The sequence below is a fragment of the Lutra lutra genome, chromosome 17 (genome assembly GCF_902655055.1).
Source record: "Lutra lutra chromosome 17, mLutLut1.2, whole genome shotgun sequence".
NCBI lineage: Eukaryota > Metazoa > Chordata > Mammalia > Carnivora > Mustelidae > Lutra > Lutra lutra.
Window position 1 is genome coordinate 49,898,209 of NC_062294.1, and position 17,689 is coordinate 49,915,897.

A 17,689-nucleotide genomic window follows, 5' to 3' on the forward strand; every position below is an offset into this window, starting at 1 on the left:
CCGGGATCGAGTCCCACATCGGGCTCCCTGCTCGGCAGGGAGTCTGCTTCTCCCACTGACCTCTCTCCTCTCATGCTCTCTCTTTCTCTCTCAAATAAATAAATAAAATCTTAAAAAAAAAAAAAAAAAAAACCTCAAGACCCATGGGCAGTTAGGCAGGGAGTAAATCCTCAGGTGCCTTGTCCACTGTCTCCTGTAAGATTAAGCATCAGATGCCCACAGAATTAACCTGCTCACTAATACAGCTTACAAAGACTTCCTTCCTCTCTTCTCTCACTTTCCTCCAAAAGACCATCTTCCATCTCCCCCTCAAACAGTCAAAGGATAGCAGTAATTCATTCTCCCTATAATTACTTTCTGAAGAGGGGACTAAGGGGCCCAATGTGTAGCGAAAAAATAAAAAAATAATAAAATAACTCGATTGTTTAAAAGGTACTGAGTTCCTGTTTGGAATGATGAAAACGTTCTGCACAAAGAGAGTGGCTGGTGATGGTTAGACGACATTGGGCGTGTATTCAATGCCACTGAATTGTATACTTAAAATGGCTAGAATGATTCCTGATGTGTTATGTACATGTTGTCAATTTAAGAAGAAAAGAGAGGGGCACCTGGGTGGCTCAGTGGGTTAAGCCTCTGCCTTTGGCTCAGGTCATGATCTCGGGGTCCTGGGATAGAGCCCGCATCGGGTTTTCTGCTCAGCTGGGACCTTGCTTTCCCCTCTCTCTCTGTCTGCTGCTCTGCCTGCTTGTGATCTCTCTCTCTCTGTCAAATGAATAAATAAAAATCTTTAAAAAAATAAAAAAGAAAAGATACTTTGGTAAAGAGAAATGAGCCTGGGTACTGCTCTTGCTCACCCCAACTGCTCAACAAGCACAGTGTACTGCCATTCTGGCACCAATCACCCGGAGCTCGAGCAGACTCCACGGGGTGAAGGCTCCATCCCCCAGGAGGCCTCCCACTCCAGGTAGCAGCCAAGTGGGGTTCCCAAGTGACAAATGAGGGGGATCCCACAAGACCCCTCAGGCCCCAAACTTCACTGGAACCACTCACAGAATGCTCTGGAAACATTCTACCTACAATTGCAGCAGGTAAAGGGTAGGAGGGACTGTGGCTGGTTTCCTCATCATCTTATGCTAGGTCTTTCCACCAGCCCCACCCAGATTCAGCTTGGTAGCATAACAAAGATATACTCATCACTTATGAATTTAACAAAAGCTTCTGAAGCTTTATAAGAACAGGTAAATCTGGGGGTGCCTGGGTGGCTCAGTGGGTTAAAGCCTCTGCCTTCGGCTCAGGTCATGATCCCAGGGTCCTGGGATTGAGCCCCGCATCAGGCTCTCTGCTCAGCAGGGAGCCTGCTTCCCTTTCTCTCTCTCTGGCTGCCTCTCTGCCACCTGTGATCATTGTCTGTCAAATAAATAAATAAAATCTTAAAAAAAAAAAAAAGAACAGGTAAATCTGGTTAGCCGATATCTTCTTTGTCACCCTGCAAAGACTAAGGGAGGTACTCAGCAGACATCTTCCCACACACACACAAGCCATGGCTCCCCCACTATGCACCAACCAGGGGCTGCCCAGTGCAGGCCAGAGCTCTGGAGTGGCGTCTGCTGGGAGTCCCGACTCCTCATCTTCCTGGGTAAGGGCCTCCCATCACCTGCCTCTTCCGGACAGAGCCCCCACCTTCAGACAGAGCCCCCACCTTCACGTCCACCCCCTGCTTTCTCTCTCGTAGCTCTCTTCCTCCTGCTGCTCCCATCCCTGCACGGAAGGCTCCATTCCCCCAGAGGTGAGCACGGTGTCGGGGACAGGGAAGTCTGACCCCTCTGGGGTGGCAGAGGATGGGAGGGCTTTCTGGGGAACATCTAAGAGGCAAACATGAAATATCAGCCAGTTCAACTGAGGCACAGAGTGGTGAGCTGAACCTCGGTCTCTGGAGGGGCTGGGAGCCCCAGGCAGGGACAGAAGGGCTCTGGTCCCTGCAGAAGCACAGGCTGTGGTCTCTGGAGGGGACCCTGCTGGGCTGGCTTTGCGTGGGTGAGTCAGGGGAACAGCAGGGTCTGAAGGTTGGGGCTCTCACAAACCGGGATTGTGCCAAGTTCAGACACAAACCATAAAGGCAGAAGGGGCTGGCCCTAGGACAGAGCTGCCATTTGGGACCCCGTCCTTGGCCCCCAGGGGCCTGGACTATGAAAGCAGCTGGTACTGGGTGGGGCGCAGAAAGGAAGGGCAAGGGCGTTGCCTACCTTCTACCAGGTGCCCCTGCCCTGCTGCGGTGTAAGCCTCGGGGCTGAGTTCTGACCTGCCTCCCAATGCTCCCCACTTTGGGTTCTGGGGTAGCCCTGGTGAGGATCCCTCCTCGAGCTGCATGTGGCGGCTGGAGGCAGGGCGTGCTTCTCGGGTGGGAGCAGAAATGGTATGTCTTCGGGGCTCAGAGAGAGAAGGGGAGTGTTGGGCTGAGTCAGGAGCCAAAGTCAAGAGGCCCGTCCCACTAGGGGCCCAGCTGGTGAAGCTTTTCTATGAAAACTCCTGTAGTTCAACCCCACTTGGCGCCTTAAAAGGAGAGGGGGAAAAAAGGGGGGGGGCAAGGGCAAGAAGGAGCGGGAGAAGGGAGAAGGGCAGAGGCTGAGCCGTGTGTGGCCCCCAGGGGAGGTGCTCATGACCAGAAGGGAGCGGTGGCTGCTCTGTGGCACTGTGGCCCTGGACCCCAAGGACTTCAAGTGGAACTGCTGCAGAGACTTCTATCCCTTCCACCACCCCACGCAGCGGTGCTGCTAGACCTGGGACAAGTTCATCGTCATCCCCATGGACCCCCAGAAGTCCGAGGCTGAGGACTGCAGGACGTACACCCAGGAAACCCCAGGTAGGTCCCTACCCTGCTGACAGGTCTAGAGGGGTGTGTCCTATCTGTTTGCAAGTCAACAGGGCAGCCCTTCTGGTGTACTGCCCTCTCCTGACCCCTTCCCCTCCCCACCACCAGGTCCCAGATCGCCAAGCGTGTGATGGGAAGTCCCCTGGGTGTCCCGCAAGAATGTTTGACTCCACAAGTAGGTAGGAAAGGGTGTGTGGGCAAAGCGGAGAGGCTCATCTGGTTGTAGGAAGTCATGGCCAAGTGGAAATCACCCGGTGGCCACCATCCAGCAGCCGTGCCCCTGCTGCCCCTTCAAGGGTCTCCCAGGGGTACTTCAAGGTCAAGGGAAACCCTGTCTCTAAACTTGGACTGGTCATGACCAGGGTGTCTGGGTTTCTCTTCTCTACATGTTGCAGAGTAACAGGAAAACCAGTACGCAGACCCGTGCGCGTTCTTGCGTGAAGATACCCGGACGCTGCAACGTGTAAACAAAGGGTGCATATCACGAATGGGTTTTGATAAGCAGATTCTACTGTTATTTGCCCGTTTCTCCGGATCCTGTGTCACCAATAAAGACCGCACCCTTTGCTCAGTGTCATTCTCGGCTGGCTTGCTGCACGTGGGGGGACCAACTCTCGCTGGCTCCGGTTACAGTAACTGGCTGGGCTCCAACACTCAACGCAAACAGGACTGGGAGGTTCTGCCCCAGAGCAGCTGGCATTGGGGTGCCTGGTCTCATGCTCCCCACAAAAGACCACTGGGGCTATGACACTTCCCTAAGTCCCACCCCTTCCATTCTTGCCCGCCCTTGTCTGCTCCCAGGAGGCCGAGTGCTTGGGAAGGCATCATCATGAACCGTCCTCTGTATGCCGGGGAGGTTTGGGCAGCGCCCACAAGACAGGAGGGGGATGGGAGAAGGTATTGGTAGGGCCCATCTCTCCTGTTCTCCCACAGGGCCAGAGCGGCAGGCTGTGCCCTTGACCTGAGGTTGCCGTTCTGGCTGTTTATCACTCCTGGGGCTTTGCCGAGATCTCGGGATAGTTCTCAGTTTTGCTGTGCCCGCTCCCTGGGTCCCTCAGCATCCTTCCCTGGATCCCTTCACCAACACCTGCATCCTGTACTGAAATCTCTTCCCTCTCCGCTGAGACTGTTTACCGATCACTTAGAAGACAGACACAGAACACTTGACAGAATGATTCTCACTTTGTACATGCACGCATATCTATCAAGATCTATACAGTGCATAATATACAGTGCAAAATCTATACAGTGCAAAATCTATACAGTGCAGGCACACATGCACGTGCAGAGGACATGAAACACAGCTAGAAGTGAACACTGATCATCTCTGGATAGTAGGATCACAGATGATTTTTATCCTTCCATTTTATGCTTTTCATTGTTGCTGAGTTTTCCTAGGGAGCCTGCTGTGCGTTGAGATATGTAGAAAATAATGATTGGAAAACAAAGAAATGACCCAAATGGAATTCATTTCTGGACAGAGCAGTGTTCACAGGTGTCCGGTCACGTGGAGGCTCCCCACATGCCCTCCTCTCTGTGGCCCAGAGCCTGTGTAACCTGCTTACCGACCTCTCAGTCCTGTCCCGCTAGGCTGCATACTCTATGCTCAGGGACGGGAACATTAAAAAAACAATGTTTTTATGAATTTCCTTCCCACTGGCATCTTTGGGCCTTTGCATGTGTTGTTCTCTCTGCATCTGGCCTACCCTGGACTTCACCCCATGCACCTTTTCGCTTTGTTGATTTCATTCTGTGTCCTTACACTGGAATCAACATGAGTATCAGTTTTTCTGAGTCCTGTGAGTCCTAGCAAATCATTGGGGGACCCCCAACACAAAGAGAGTCAAAGAGTCAAAGATGTGGTTCTTTTTTTTTTTTTTTTTAAAGATTTTATTTATTTATTTGACAGATAGAGATCACAAGTAGGCAGAGAGGCAGGCAGAGAGAGAGAGGAGGAAGCAGGCTCCCTGCTGAGCAGAGAGCCCGATGTGGGGTTCGATCCCAGGACCCTGGGACCATGACCTGAGCCGAAGGCAGAGGCTTTAACCCACTGAGCCACCCAGGTGCCCAAAGATGTGGTTCTTATAAGATCCTTCACACAGGACCTGCAAACCAATAAATGTGAAATCTAGGACAGTCACTGGGGCTCCTGGGACTCAGTGGGTTAAGCCTCTGCCTTCAGCTCGGGTCGTGATCTCAGGGTCCTGGGATCGAGCCCCGCATTGGACTCTCTGCCCGGCCGGGAGCCTGCTTCCCCCTCTGTCTCTCTCAAATAAATAAATAAAATCTTTAAAAAAAAAAATCTAGGACAGTCATTTCCTCTGCCTCAGCGTCCTCTTCTGTAAAATGGGGGGGTCATAATTGCCCTGTACTCTTTGGATGGAGATGTTTATAATTTGGGGTGAAGAAGCGCTTCTCAAACAAGGGAGGAAAAGCAAGAGCCATAAAAGAAAAGATGAGAAAATCTGGCTTATCAAAATAAAACAAAAACAAAATCTGTAGAACAAAAGACACCCTAAACAAGCATTAAGGACAAGTAAAGCGGGCATTCGTCACAGGAACTGGAGTATCCAATCAACAGCTGAACATACGCCGAACCCGCTAGGGGTCATCAGAGAAGCACAGACAGAGTTCCCCACGCTAAGCGTCTTACCGCACAGCTCCAGTGAGAGGTTTGCCAGAAAGCCTCCCCATCTCAAACACAGCGTGCAGATTCTATGAAGGGCACATCGGATCACTAGGAGAGAGAATGGGCAGCCTACAGAAGGTGCGTGTGGGACGCTGGAGGATGGCCCCCCAACACGTCCGCCCCCGCAATGCCTGGAAGCTCTGAGTCTTCCATACGGCCAAAGGGACTTCACGGATGTGATGAAGTGAATTAAGGATTTGCAATGGGGAGATTATCCTGGATTACCCAGGTGGTCCCTAATCCCAATGACAAGTGTCTTCATAAAAGGTGGGAGAGAAGACACAGATACAGAGCAGAAAGCCACGTGTGAGGATGGAGGCAGAGATGGGAGGGACATGGCCACGAGTGCAGGAGTGCCAGGGGCCACCAGCAGCTGGCAGAGGCAAGGAACAGGTTCTCCCCTTAAGGGAGGGAGGACAGGACACCTGGGTGGCTCAGTCAGTTAAGCATCTGCCTTCAGCTCTGGTCATGATCTCAGGATTCTGGGACCGAGCCTCGTGTCCACTTTTAGCATGGAGTCTGCTTGTCCCTCTCCCTTTGCTCCTCCCTCTTCCCTCTCTCTTTCTCTCAAATAAATAAATAAAATCTTAAAAAAAAACCTGGCATTTTCTCCAAAGGGTAAACACTTAGAACACCTTGGTGGCTCAGTCAGTTGGGAGACTGCCTTTGGCTCACATCATGATCTCAGTGTCCTGGGATCGAACCCTACATCAGGCTCCCTGCTCAGCTGGGAGTCTTCTCCCTCTCCCTCTGCTGCTCCCCCTGTGCATGCTCACTCATGCTCAAGTTCTAATAAATAAATAAAATCTAAAAAAAAAAGGGTAAACACTCTTGACCTATGACTCACTCCTAGATATAACCAAGCGCAATGCCCACCAAAGCCTTGTGCCAGGTCAGTCCTAGCAGCTCTGCTCGTAACAGAGACAAGCTGGTAAGTACAGTGTGTTTTAGTTGACAACGGAATACCGCACGGCAACAAAAAAGAACAGAGGATTACAACACAGAACAGCACAGATGCATCTCTTAGATACTACGTGGAACAAAAGAAGTCAGATCCAAAAAAAGAACATTCCATACCAGTTCACCAGATACAAAGTTCAGGAACAGGCAAAACTGATCAACAGTGACAGATTCCAGAAGAGTGGTTCCAGCTGGGAGGGGGTGTTGCCAGGGAGGCAGCAGAAGGGAGCGTTCCTGGAAACCTCCCGTCTCCATCTGGGTGCTGGTTACTATGTATATCCATGTGTGTAAGAATTCACAGAGACATATACCAGTGCGGCTTATATACTTTACCATATGTTTATTTTTTTTTTCAACTAAAACCATAATTAGGAGAAAAGAGAAACATCCAATAAGGAAAATGACCCGAGGATAGAAACAGAGTTCTGACAATCTAGAATAAATAACCTGCTCAGTAAAATGTACCCAGCAAAGGTAGAATTACTCTTTCAGTATATACTACTTAAATGCACTGGCGAAATACACGCGTCTATAGTTGAGAAATTACTTTTTCTCCCAGGCAACAGAGCAGAAAGCCACAAGGAATCTCTGGAAAATCTGGGCCCCCCATTCTGCCAGCAAAATGGAGTAGGCTTGTTCTTTCCCTGAGGGGTCAGAGCTGTTGGGAGAGCAGGGTCTTGGGGGTAGCCATCAGAGAGAGACTGTGGGAGTGTATTAGTCACCTCTGGCTGCTGTAACATACAACCACGAACTTGACAACTCAACCTAGAAATGCATTCTCTCGAAGTTCTGGAGGGCCTAAGTCCAAAAGAGGCATCACTGGTGTCAGGTGGGCTGCAGTCCCTCCAAAATACTCAAGAGGAGAGTCAGTTCTCTGCATCTCCCAGCTTCTGGTGGCTGCTGGCTTTCCTGGATTCCCGGAGGCCCCATCCCATCCTCACAGCCATTTTCATGTGGCCTCTCCTGTGTGTGTGTTCCTTCTGACCATGTCTCAGGAGCACACTGTGGGCAGTTAAGATCCGGGTTAGACAATTCAGAAAAATCTCTGCATCTCGAGATCTTTAGCTTCCTCACGTCTTCAAAACTTTTATCACGTGGGGTCACATTCACAGGTTCCGAGGACAGGGGGCACCATTCCATTCTGCCCACGCCAGGTCAGGGGAGAAGAGGCTGGAGGTTACAGGCTGGCTGGGATTTGGCCAGGTATCTTGGAATACTCATGGATTTGCTGACTCAGCAAATGCAGGAGAGTTAGTGAGTGACGGAGGGAGGAGGAAAGGATCCACACTGGAGAGGTCCTGGTGGGGAGAAACAGAGGCTCCTGCCAAGAGCCAGCCCCGATTTGCTGGCCGCATGAGTAAGCCTCCTTGCAAATGGGACTGTGCACCTGTCGAGCCTTGGGGTGACTTCAGCCCTGGCCTGAACCTCATTGCTCTCAACGATGTTGCGTTTTTCTGGTTTTACATACCCGGAACTTAATTTAGGAAAGCTGCAGAGAGCTAAGCGTCCATCACCTACCACTGTCTCCCCGCTCAGGCATGACTAGCCAGACACCACGTTTCCGTGTGACTGTAGGTGCCCCTAGGGAGATACAGACGTGGGGTGACATGGCATCAGGTGGAATGTCCCTAGGAGATGCTCATGCTTGCGCGGGACACGGTAATTCTGGGCATGCTAAAATCTGGAAGACGAACTCCGACTTCTGCTTAGATGCCGCGCCCCTCCCAACTCCAACTGGCAGATTTGCCACACGTGGCATCTCCCCCTGGAACAGCTTTTAAGATAATACATGACATTCACTGCCAGATGGAAGGACTGATGCCGCTCTCGGTCCCACCAGTATTCCCAGCACTTCGAGTTGCTAAGCAAAGCTCAGGGGTGGAGGTACAGGAGGGATTAAAGGGGTCTGTGACAAAGAGCACTGACCACCCAGCTCAATACTAAGCACTCAACAGACTGATGCTGTTATTATTACTATTATTATTATTTTATTCCACAGAACTTAGCTGTTCTGCAGGAAACATGACCCCTAAGGCAAAAGACACAAAGTCTCCCCCAAATCGGTCTTGCAACATAAAGAGCAAATTTTTCCAAGCCAGTGGAGAAGCTGTTGTGGAAACGTGCACCAACACTTAGCAGAGCGGATATACAAACTGTGGTACGCCCATTCAGTGACCAATATTCAGTGATGAAAAGAAATGGGCGATCAAGCACAAAAAAAGACATGGAAGAATCTTAAATGCATATTGTTCAGTGAAAGAAGCCAGGCTGAAAAGTCCGTGTGCCAACTTACTGACACCCTGGAAAAGGCAGTAAAAACACCTGGGCTTGCAGGGGTTCAGGGAAGGAGGGAGGGGCAGGTGGAGCACAGGGGAGTTTTAGGGCAGTGAAGCCATTCTGTGTGATACTGTAATGGTGGAGACATGATACTATATTCATTTGTCTGAACCGGTAGAATGTACAACACTAAGCAGAAACCCCAGTGAAAACTACGGACTTTAGTAACATGTCGATATTGGCTCGCCAGCTGTAACAAATGCACCATATGAGCGCCAGACGTTAATCACAGGGACAGCTGTGAATGTACGCGGCTGCTGGGGGGAGACAGACGGGAATTCTCTGTACTTTCTGCTCAATTTTTCTGGAGACTTAACACTGCTCAAAAAATATAAAGTCTATTAACTTTCTAAAAATACAAGAATAACTCCGATAAATCTGAACATAAGAACAAGATGCCTGGGTGGCTGAGAAGAGATCAAAACATATGTTCAGGGGCGCCTGGGTGGCTCAGCTGGCCAAGTGTCTGTCTTCCGCTCAGGTCATGACCGTGGGGTCCTGGGATCGAGTCCCAAGTCAGGCTCTCTGCTCAGCAGGGAGTCTTCTTCTCTCTCTCCCTCTGCCTATTGCTTCCCCTGCTTGTGCTCACTCTCTTGCTCTGACAAATAAACAAATAAAATCTTTATTTAGTTAAATATTTAATTAGTTAATTATTTAATAATTATTTAATTAAAATATTTATTTATTTATAATTATATATATTTATATAAAATTTCAAACTCTTGTCATTCAAAACAAGATGGTGTTGAGTGTGACAGACAAACGGACGGTGGGACAGGACCGAGAAACAGGCACGACCGTCAAGGAGATGTAGTGGGTACTGCTGTCCACTCCTGCGGGAGGCGGAAAGGATAGAGCATCCCTTACAATTCAAGACACGGGCCAACCGATCATTCGGAAACTGAAGAACACAGATCCCAAACTTACACTCTTCAAAAACCAAAACATTACAGAACAAAAAGCTACTCTTGATAGATGACTGAAACACAAAGAAAACTATGATAAAATAGAGCTGTAGTCAGATATCCTTGAGGCAAAGGAGTCCTTCTCAAATAAGGACAGGAAAAAACCAAAGGCCTGAAAGGAAAAAGACTAATAGACCTGGTTATTTTATTTTATTGTTTTAAAGAGTTATTATTTATTTATTTGACAGACAGAGATCACAAGCAGGCAGAGAGGCAGGCAGAGAGAGAGGGGGAAGCAGGCTCCCTGCTGAGCAGAGAGCCCGATGCAGGGCTCGATCCCAGGACCCCGAGATCATGACCTGAGCCGAAGGCAGAGGCTTTAACCCACTGAGCCACCCAGACACCCCTATTTTATTTTATTTTTATTTATTGAAGTCATGGGTACTCCCAACGCAGGTCTCAAACTCACAACATCAAGGCTAAGAATCGCTTGCTCTTCTGAGACAGGCGGGCATCCTGGATTTGCTTATTTTAAGATGAAAAACTTCAGTTGGAAGAGGCCTACCAGAAACAAACATTAAAGGGACAATGAGAACAGGCATTTTCCAAAAATAGTACAAATGTCCTATAAATAGCTACGAAGACGCTCGACATTCAGGTAAGCAGAAAATTCAAGTTAAGGGGCGCCTGAGTGGCTCAGTGTGTTAAAGCCTCTGCCTTCAGCTCAGGTCATGATCCCAGGGTCCTGGGATTGAGCCCTGCATCCGGCTCTCTGCTCAGCAGGGAGCCTGCTTCCTCCTCTCTCTCTGCCTGTCCCTCTGCCTACTTGTGATCTCTGTCTGTCAAAAGAACAAATAAGGGGCGCCTGGGTGGCTCAGTGGGTTAAGCCGCTGCCTTCGGCTCAGGTCATGATCTCAGGGTCCTGGGATTGAGTCCCACATCGGGCTCTCTGCTCAGCAAGAAGCCTGCTTCCCTCTCTCTCTCTCTCTGCCTGCCTCTCCGTCTACTTGTGATCTCTCTCTGTCAAATAAATAAATAAAATCTTAAAAAAAAAAGAATAAAATCTTAAAAAAAAAAAAAGAAAAAGAAAATACAAGTTAAAAGAACAATTACATTCCATGTGCACATCTATGGCTTGAAAATTTTTCAAGTTGGATCATTCCAAGCATTGATAGTCCCTCTGCCCCTCCGCAGAATTTTCGAGGGCGTTTTTTATTTTAACTATAAATAATGTTTAACACATTCGGTTCCTTCAGCTCTTGGTATCTCCCTAAGGAAAGACTCATGCAGGGCAGAGAAGCACATGGAGACGGCTGAGTGTCAAAAGCGGAAAGCAGTGGAAAGCTCATAAGGGGATCTCAAGTATGACCAGATCATTCCTAAAGGGGATCTGCCAGAGTTCCCCCAAACCAGAGGCAAGACTCCTTTCAGGGAGAGGATTTTGGTTTCTCTGAAATGGTTCAACTTTGATGAAGAGTGTGCAAAGTTCAAAGCACAGGGATGGGCTTTTCGAGCAAGGTGGGCACACTGGATGTGACGGAGCCATCGGGGACCACGCCCCCACCCCCCCAGGTCCACGACCGCCCCTACCCAGTGGAGGCACCTCCGGGGAGCCTGGCCTGGGCACTGCCATTCCAGGGGTGAGCGGTGCTCTCAGCCCAGGGGTCCCAAGTCCCAGCCCACCACCTCCACTCTCCTCCTTCCTCCAGGAGGTCCCAAATAGACACCAGGAGCGTCCCCTGATGGGGGTGTGGTTGAGATAAAGAATGTCAGAGACACAGCACAAGGGTGAGCTCAGTGACATCAGAGATGAGTAAAGATGAGAACAGTCTTCCCAGCCCTCGCTGGCCACCGTTCAGAGTAACAAAAACCTGCCAGAGGAAATCTGGAAATCTGAGCTGAGCTGGGGATGGGGGAGGGCGGGGGCTCTCCTGCAGCCTCCCTCATAGGCTTTCCCTTCTAGGTGAATAGAGCAAAGACCTAGAAGCTGTCAGTGACTCCCCACATCCCATCGCTCAGCAAATCCTGTCTGGTCCACCTCTGAAATATTAATATGCCCAGAATCCCACATCTCCCCACCTCCACTGTCTTCCCCGGTCCAGCCACCATGCCCCCCACATCTGATTAATCACAGTCATCTCTTTACCCGACTGACGGCCTTCACCTTTGCCCCCCATAGTCCGTCAAGGCTTGGGGGGTCCTAAGTCAGCTCATTGTCCCTGCTCTGCTCAGAGCCTCCAGGGGCTCCTGCCTTGCCAAGAATAAAAGCCAAAGGTGCACAGCAGCCCTCTTTATGTAGGTCTATATAATACACACAGACGTATATGCTCCTCTTTACGAGACAGAATAAAATAGAAAGTAACAAGTGTGCATTGCCCACGGTTAGGGCAATTAACATTTACCGGAACTTTTGTTCTAACCATGTATGTAATATATAATATATGATGTTAACATATGTTGTGTTATCAAATGCATATAACAGATTTTATATGTTTAGAATACATATTAGGGGGCGCCTGGGTGGCTCAGTTTTTAAGCATCTGCCTTTGGCTCAGGTCAAGATCCCAGGGTCCTGGGATTGAGCCCCTTGCTCCGCGGGAAGCCTGCTTCTCCCTCTCCACTCTCCCTGCTTGTGTTTCCTCTCTCGCTGTGTCTTTGTCAAATAAATAAATAAAATCTTAAAAAATAAAAAGAATACATCTTAGGTATGTAGGATACTTTTGTAGCTGTCGTTTTTCTTCATGAAAGGGAATACACGGTAAGAAGTATCAGACCGCACAGTACATATTAAGGGTGTTTGGTGAAATTTTCATTCCAATGATTCACACACACAACATATACTATACAATGTTATGTTACATAAAAATATTTTTATATTGTTATATACTATGGCACATAATGCATGAATTATGCCCTATTTTTAATACACACATCGAGTGCGAACTGTAAATTACATAGCTCCGTATATGGCGTAAACTCTGCTTCTCACTGTGGCTTGCCGCCATGGGTTGAGATGGGGACTTCTTTATTTTCTTTTAAGATCTTATTTATTGGGACGCCTGGGTGGCTCAGTTGGTTGGACGACTGCCTTCGGCTCGGGTCATGATCCCGGAGTCCCGGGATCGAGTTCCGCATTGGGCTCCCAGCTCCGTGGGGAGTCTGCTTCTCCCTCTGACCTTCTCCTTGCTCATGCTCTCTCTCACTGTCTCTCTCAAATAAATAAATAAAATCTTAAAAAAAAAAGATCTTATTTATTTATTTGAGAGGGAAGGAGAGAGAGAAGAGAAGCAGAGGGAGAGGGACAAGCAGACTCCGAGGTGAGTGCAGAGCCTGATGCAGGGCTCGATCTCATGACTCTGAGATCATGGCCTGAGCCGAAATCAAGTCGGAAGCTTAACCGACTGAGCCACCCAGGCACCCGGTGGACTTGAGATCCGTGTGTAGCAGGGTCACGGCCGAGTCTTTGGCGAATGACGCCTGCAGGCGGGGAGGGAAGGAAGCAGAGCTGTGTCTGGAGTAGTTGAGGCGAGATGAAGTCGCCAGTCCTCTGGGGTGCCCAGAGCTGGGAGGAACCTCCAGAGCTGGGCCAACTGAGGCAAGGGTGCTGGTCTTCGTTCCCCTGACTCCCCTTATTATATTCCAGAGGACAGTAAACTCTTTACTCCTGAACTCTGCCATTGGATCAGTCCTTTACGACTCTCCTGCCCATCTCCTGCCCTAGAGGTCAGCCCTTATCTCATTCCTGGCCAATTCCCAGCTACTGTAATGGGGCCAGGCATGCAGTACGTGCTCAGTAAACATTTGTCTGTAAAGAGTGGGTGGAAGGTGCTCCCTCGATTCTCCTTTGGGCACGCTTCCCTCCCTCTGTCCACTGAGGTCGGGGGCCCAGGCCTGGCCCCTCAAGAGTCACGGTGGCTAGCGCCCAGGGCCGGCCATATGGACCCATGAATCAGGCACAGGCTTACTGAAGTCCACTTTCTCTAGTGGTGGCTTTCTCCAGGCAAGGGGCTGCCTGACTGGGAAACCAACAGAGGCAGAAGGGACAATGGAGCCGAGGCAGAGATGGGAGAGGCACTCAAGACACTGAGGCTTCTGTGAGCCAGTGTAAATGGGAAATGGATTTCGGCCCCCCTCCACCAACCCCCCACGTCGGTCCTGAGTCCCGTCTGGATTCAATGAGGCAATTTTTCCCCAAATCACCGCAGGGCACACAGGTTAACGTTGTAAAAGCAAAGTCTGGATATGCTCATCCCCCCGCTGGATTGGGGATGCCACAAGGGCAGGGTTGTGGCTGTCCTGCTCACTGCTGGAACCCCAGCGCGACACAGAGCAGGGCGGGGGACACGGCGGACACCTGAAAGCTTCCTGAATGAAAGGAGTCGGAAGATGTTTTTTTCTAAGGTTGCAACAGGCGTTTTATGAAGATTTAAAAAAAAAGAATACATCAACTTGAAGACAAGCACCCCCATTTATGAATTTATTCTACCCCTCTCTCCAAGTCACAAATATATACAAAACTTCAGCTAGTAGGAAACCAGAGTAATGAAGCATGCTCCCGTCTCAGCCTCGTGCGTCAAGAGGGGATTCCTTGCATTTCCACACACCCTGATCCCACCCACTGCGTGAAGCCGACGCATCCCACAAGGTCTGGCCACACGGAAGGACGCGCAGGGCTGAGTTCTGAGGTCTGAGTCTCGGAGACGGGACAGTAATGGCGCATCAGGGTCAAGAGCGGCGTAGGGGTGTGGGGCTTGGGCTCTGGTACAGACTGTCCATCTCTGGTCCCACTCCTGCTTCTCTCCTGCAAGTAGGTCCTTGGGCAGGTGACCCCCCTTTCTGTGCCTCCATTTTCCCATGAATGCAATGAAGAAAATATTGGTAAGGGCCACTATCTATGGCCATCGTGGGAGTGGGGAGCACATCACAGTCACTGACCTCCCCGACCTGTGCTCCAGAGATGGGTCAGTGCCCCAGGGCACCCCCAGAAGTAGTCATGGAAACCGGGCACTGAGCCCGCTCACCTGGCTCCGTCCCGCACCCCATCCACACAGTGCTCACTCTCTCTGAATCCTCTTCTCATTTACCCACTCAGGTCACTTCCGATCGTAAAGACACCTCCACCCAGAAGCCACCTCCTCAGCTCCCACTACAATCAGCTTCTCCCCTTCATCTAGAAGACGAAGATGATCTTTCAGGACCCCAGTTTCTTGGGTTTCTGTCTGGGTAGAAGTTGTGTCCAGATCCCCCCGCCCAGGCCCCCCTGCCCCAGCCCGCCCTGGCAGAGAGGTGAGGGAGGAAGGAGTTGAGAGAAAGCCTGCCCCTCCCGCTTCAACTCGAGCTGCTGGAACCCAGCCCAGGTAGAATGGATCTAGGATCTGACCCTGCTCACTAAATGCTGAGATTTCAGGTGTGGTCTGGGGCTGTTTGGAACGGAAATTGAGCCCCCCACCCCCACTCTCAACACTGCCTCTGGGAAATGCCTTGGGTCTCTGTGGAGATCCCTAACCACCCTTCCTCCCCAGTAACCGGCTCCCTGCTCCCCTCTCCCCTACCGGGGCTCTCTAGCACCTGCACCCCTTCTTCTCCATCGCCCTCACTGAGCCCCAACCCCCCTCTGCTCTGGCTACTTCACCATCTTGGTCGGCCGGTCCCTCATGGGGTCCCTCGTGGGCTTCGTGGCCTTGGGCAAGTCCCTTTGCTTCCCCTGGGTCTCAGCTTCCGCATCAGAGAAAGAGTTCATGGGATCGCTGCCCATGCACACACATCGGCTTCTCTCATTTTAACAAGACTTGCCCCCATTTTGAAGATCCCTATGTCCTCAGACACATCCTGAAGTTGACTTCCTCACTCTGGGGCTCTTTCATTAGGGCAACATCACACAGCCCTCCCGCGTCGGTGAGGTTCCCGGGAGAGACACCCAGTGGTAAAGGCTGGTTTCTGGATTGTTCCTATCATCCCTGTGGGGATAGGCCACATGTCCCGTGGGGTTGGCAAGAGTCCCAGCGGCCTCTTTGGGGCGGGGAGGTGTAGTGGGTTGAATGGTGGCTCCCCCAAAGACATGTCCACACAGTAACCCACGGAACTGTGATCGTGAGCATATCTGGGAAGAAAAACCCAACTCTGTAAACTAAGTTAAGGACCCTGAAGTGAAATCACTCTAGGTTTGGGGGAGTGGGGCTAAACCCAAAGACGAGTGCCTTTATGAGAGACTCCAGAGGAGAAGGCCGCGTGAAGATGCAGGCAGAGACCGGAGCTCTGCAGCCACCGGCCAAGGAATTCCTGAAGTGCCCGGAAGTCAGGAGAGGCAAGAAGGATGGCCCTGGACGGGGCGCTGACGGAGCGCGGCCCTGCTGAGACTCTGGCTTTAGATCTCTGGCCTCCAGAACTGTGAGAGAACGCATTTCAGCGGTTTTAGGCCATCAAGTTTGTGGTCATATTATGGTAGCCCTAGGAAACTCAGAAAGGTCAAGACCAACGGGTGGCCTAGGCTAGTGGGATGGAGGTGGGGCTGAGGTCGCTGGAGGCACGAGGGTGCCACTGCGCGAAGGGGGACGGCCGAACCGGTCCAGAGCCCCAGAGGAGAAGGGCAAGGGCACAGAGGTCAGCAGATCTGGACGGCACACGAGAAATGTGATGGCAGTGTGTGTCGGGAGAGGCCACGGAAGAGGGCACGTCAGGAAAGGCTGAGGGACTTGGAGGACAGCTAAACAGGGGGCCAGGGCTGGATTTAGCCTTAGGCAGGAGCCATTCTTCCACCACAAAGGGGTGTTGGGGGATCTTCTGGAATCTCCCACTTGGGGTCGCAGCGGGGTACCTCAGCTCCGGTTAAGGGGGAAGACAGAACATTCGGGGGATCAGCTGCAAGCCAGGATCCCCCGTTTGCCCCTCAAAGAGAGTGGCGAAACCCAGCTAGAGCCTACCTTAGACGCCCGGGACAGAAGTGCACAAACCCCGCTGCATTTCTTTACAATGGTCTGTGCTGACCCACCAAGGGGGAGGGGTGTCCCAGTGACAAGGATGAGCGTCCCAGGGAAGGGTGTCACAGACATGGGGGTGGGGTGGGAGTGGGGTCACAGCTTGATTCAACTTAAGTCCGGTTCGTTTTTCCTCCTGCTGGAAGAGCGAGCCTGTTGTCTTCCTGGCTGGGACCGCACAGGTCCATGTGCTTCAGGGAGGGTGTGGAGCGCTGAGTACTGTGGGCTGTACCGATGAGTCAGGGCTGGAGGGCGATTGGGGGGACGGCTTCACCGCTGGGGCCTGGCCCCCGTGGAAGGTCCCGCGGGCCAGGAGGGGCTGACTGAATCCAAGTTCCATCAAGATCCCCGGGGTTTCCGCAGGGCCAGTGCAGGCGGGGGCAGTACGGGGAGAAGGCCACATCGGGGCACACACAACCATGGCCAAGTTCACGCTTGCGCGGACTCCGGCACCTTGCACGCGGATGCTGCCTGGGGCGTGGCCGGCGGGTCCCGGGCGCAGAGCTGGGCGCGCACCTCCCGCATCTGCGCCTGTAGCTCCTCCAGGGCACTGTGTGCCGGCGCCGCCTGCACCTGCGCCTGCAGGGCCTCCAGCGCCAGCGCCAGGCGGCCCACCTCGTCCTGCATGGCGTCCCAGGCCGCGCGCTGCTCCTCCTCCTTGTGCCGCTGCTGCGCCTGGTGGCGCCAGTACTCCAGCACCAGGCAGCCGCCGCCCACGATGAAGATGGTGGCCTCGCCCAGCAGCTCGGCGCCCAGCTCGGCCGCGGCCTCCTCGTTCAGCGGCTTGATCACCGTGCCCCGGAAGCCCATGATGCGCATCTTGGTCCGCATCTCCACCCAGTGGTACACTGCGGGGGAAGACAGGGGTCAGGTCTGTGTGCCAGGAACCCCTACAAGCCCCACCCCTCCGCATTTGGGGCATCCAGGCTGGAGCACTGGGGACACCACTGCCAGA

The 17,689-nt window shown here is 51.7% G+C and overlaps 1 protein-coding gene and 1 long non-coding RNA gene across 4 annotated transcripts in view; one reads left to right on the top strand and one right to left on the bottom strand.

The window, feature by feature from the left end:
* The window catches only part of OPA3 (outer mitochondrial membrane lipid metabolism regulator OPA3), a 73,151-nt gene that overhangs the window by 12,831 nt on the left and 42,631 nt on the right, over window positions 1-17,689 (bottom strand). For 2 of the 3 annotated variants that reach the window (XM_047712600.1, XM_047712602.1), the window contains one exon: window positions 14,225-17,582. The exons of the other annotated variant lie outside the window; for it this stretch is intronic. In XM_047712600.1, the coding sequence (XP_047568556.1) occupies window positions 17,164-17,582 (419 nt within the window). In that variant the 3' untranslated portion in view covers window positions 14,225-17,163. Of the gene's footprint in view, window positions 1-14,224; window positions 17,583-17,689 lie in introns of those variants that run through there. 3 annotated transcript variants of the gene reach the window in all.
* LOC125090036 (uncharacterized) lies at window positions 2,613-3,419 on the top strand. Its single transcript, XR_007124147.1, has 3 exons — window positions 2,613-2,860; window positions 2,978-3,048; window positions 3,267-3,419. It is a non-coding gene; the product is annotated as an uncharacterized LOC125090036 (long non-coding RNA).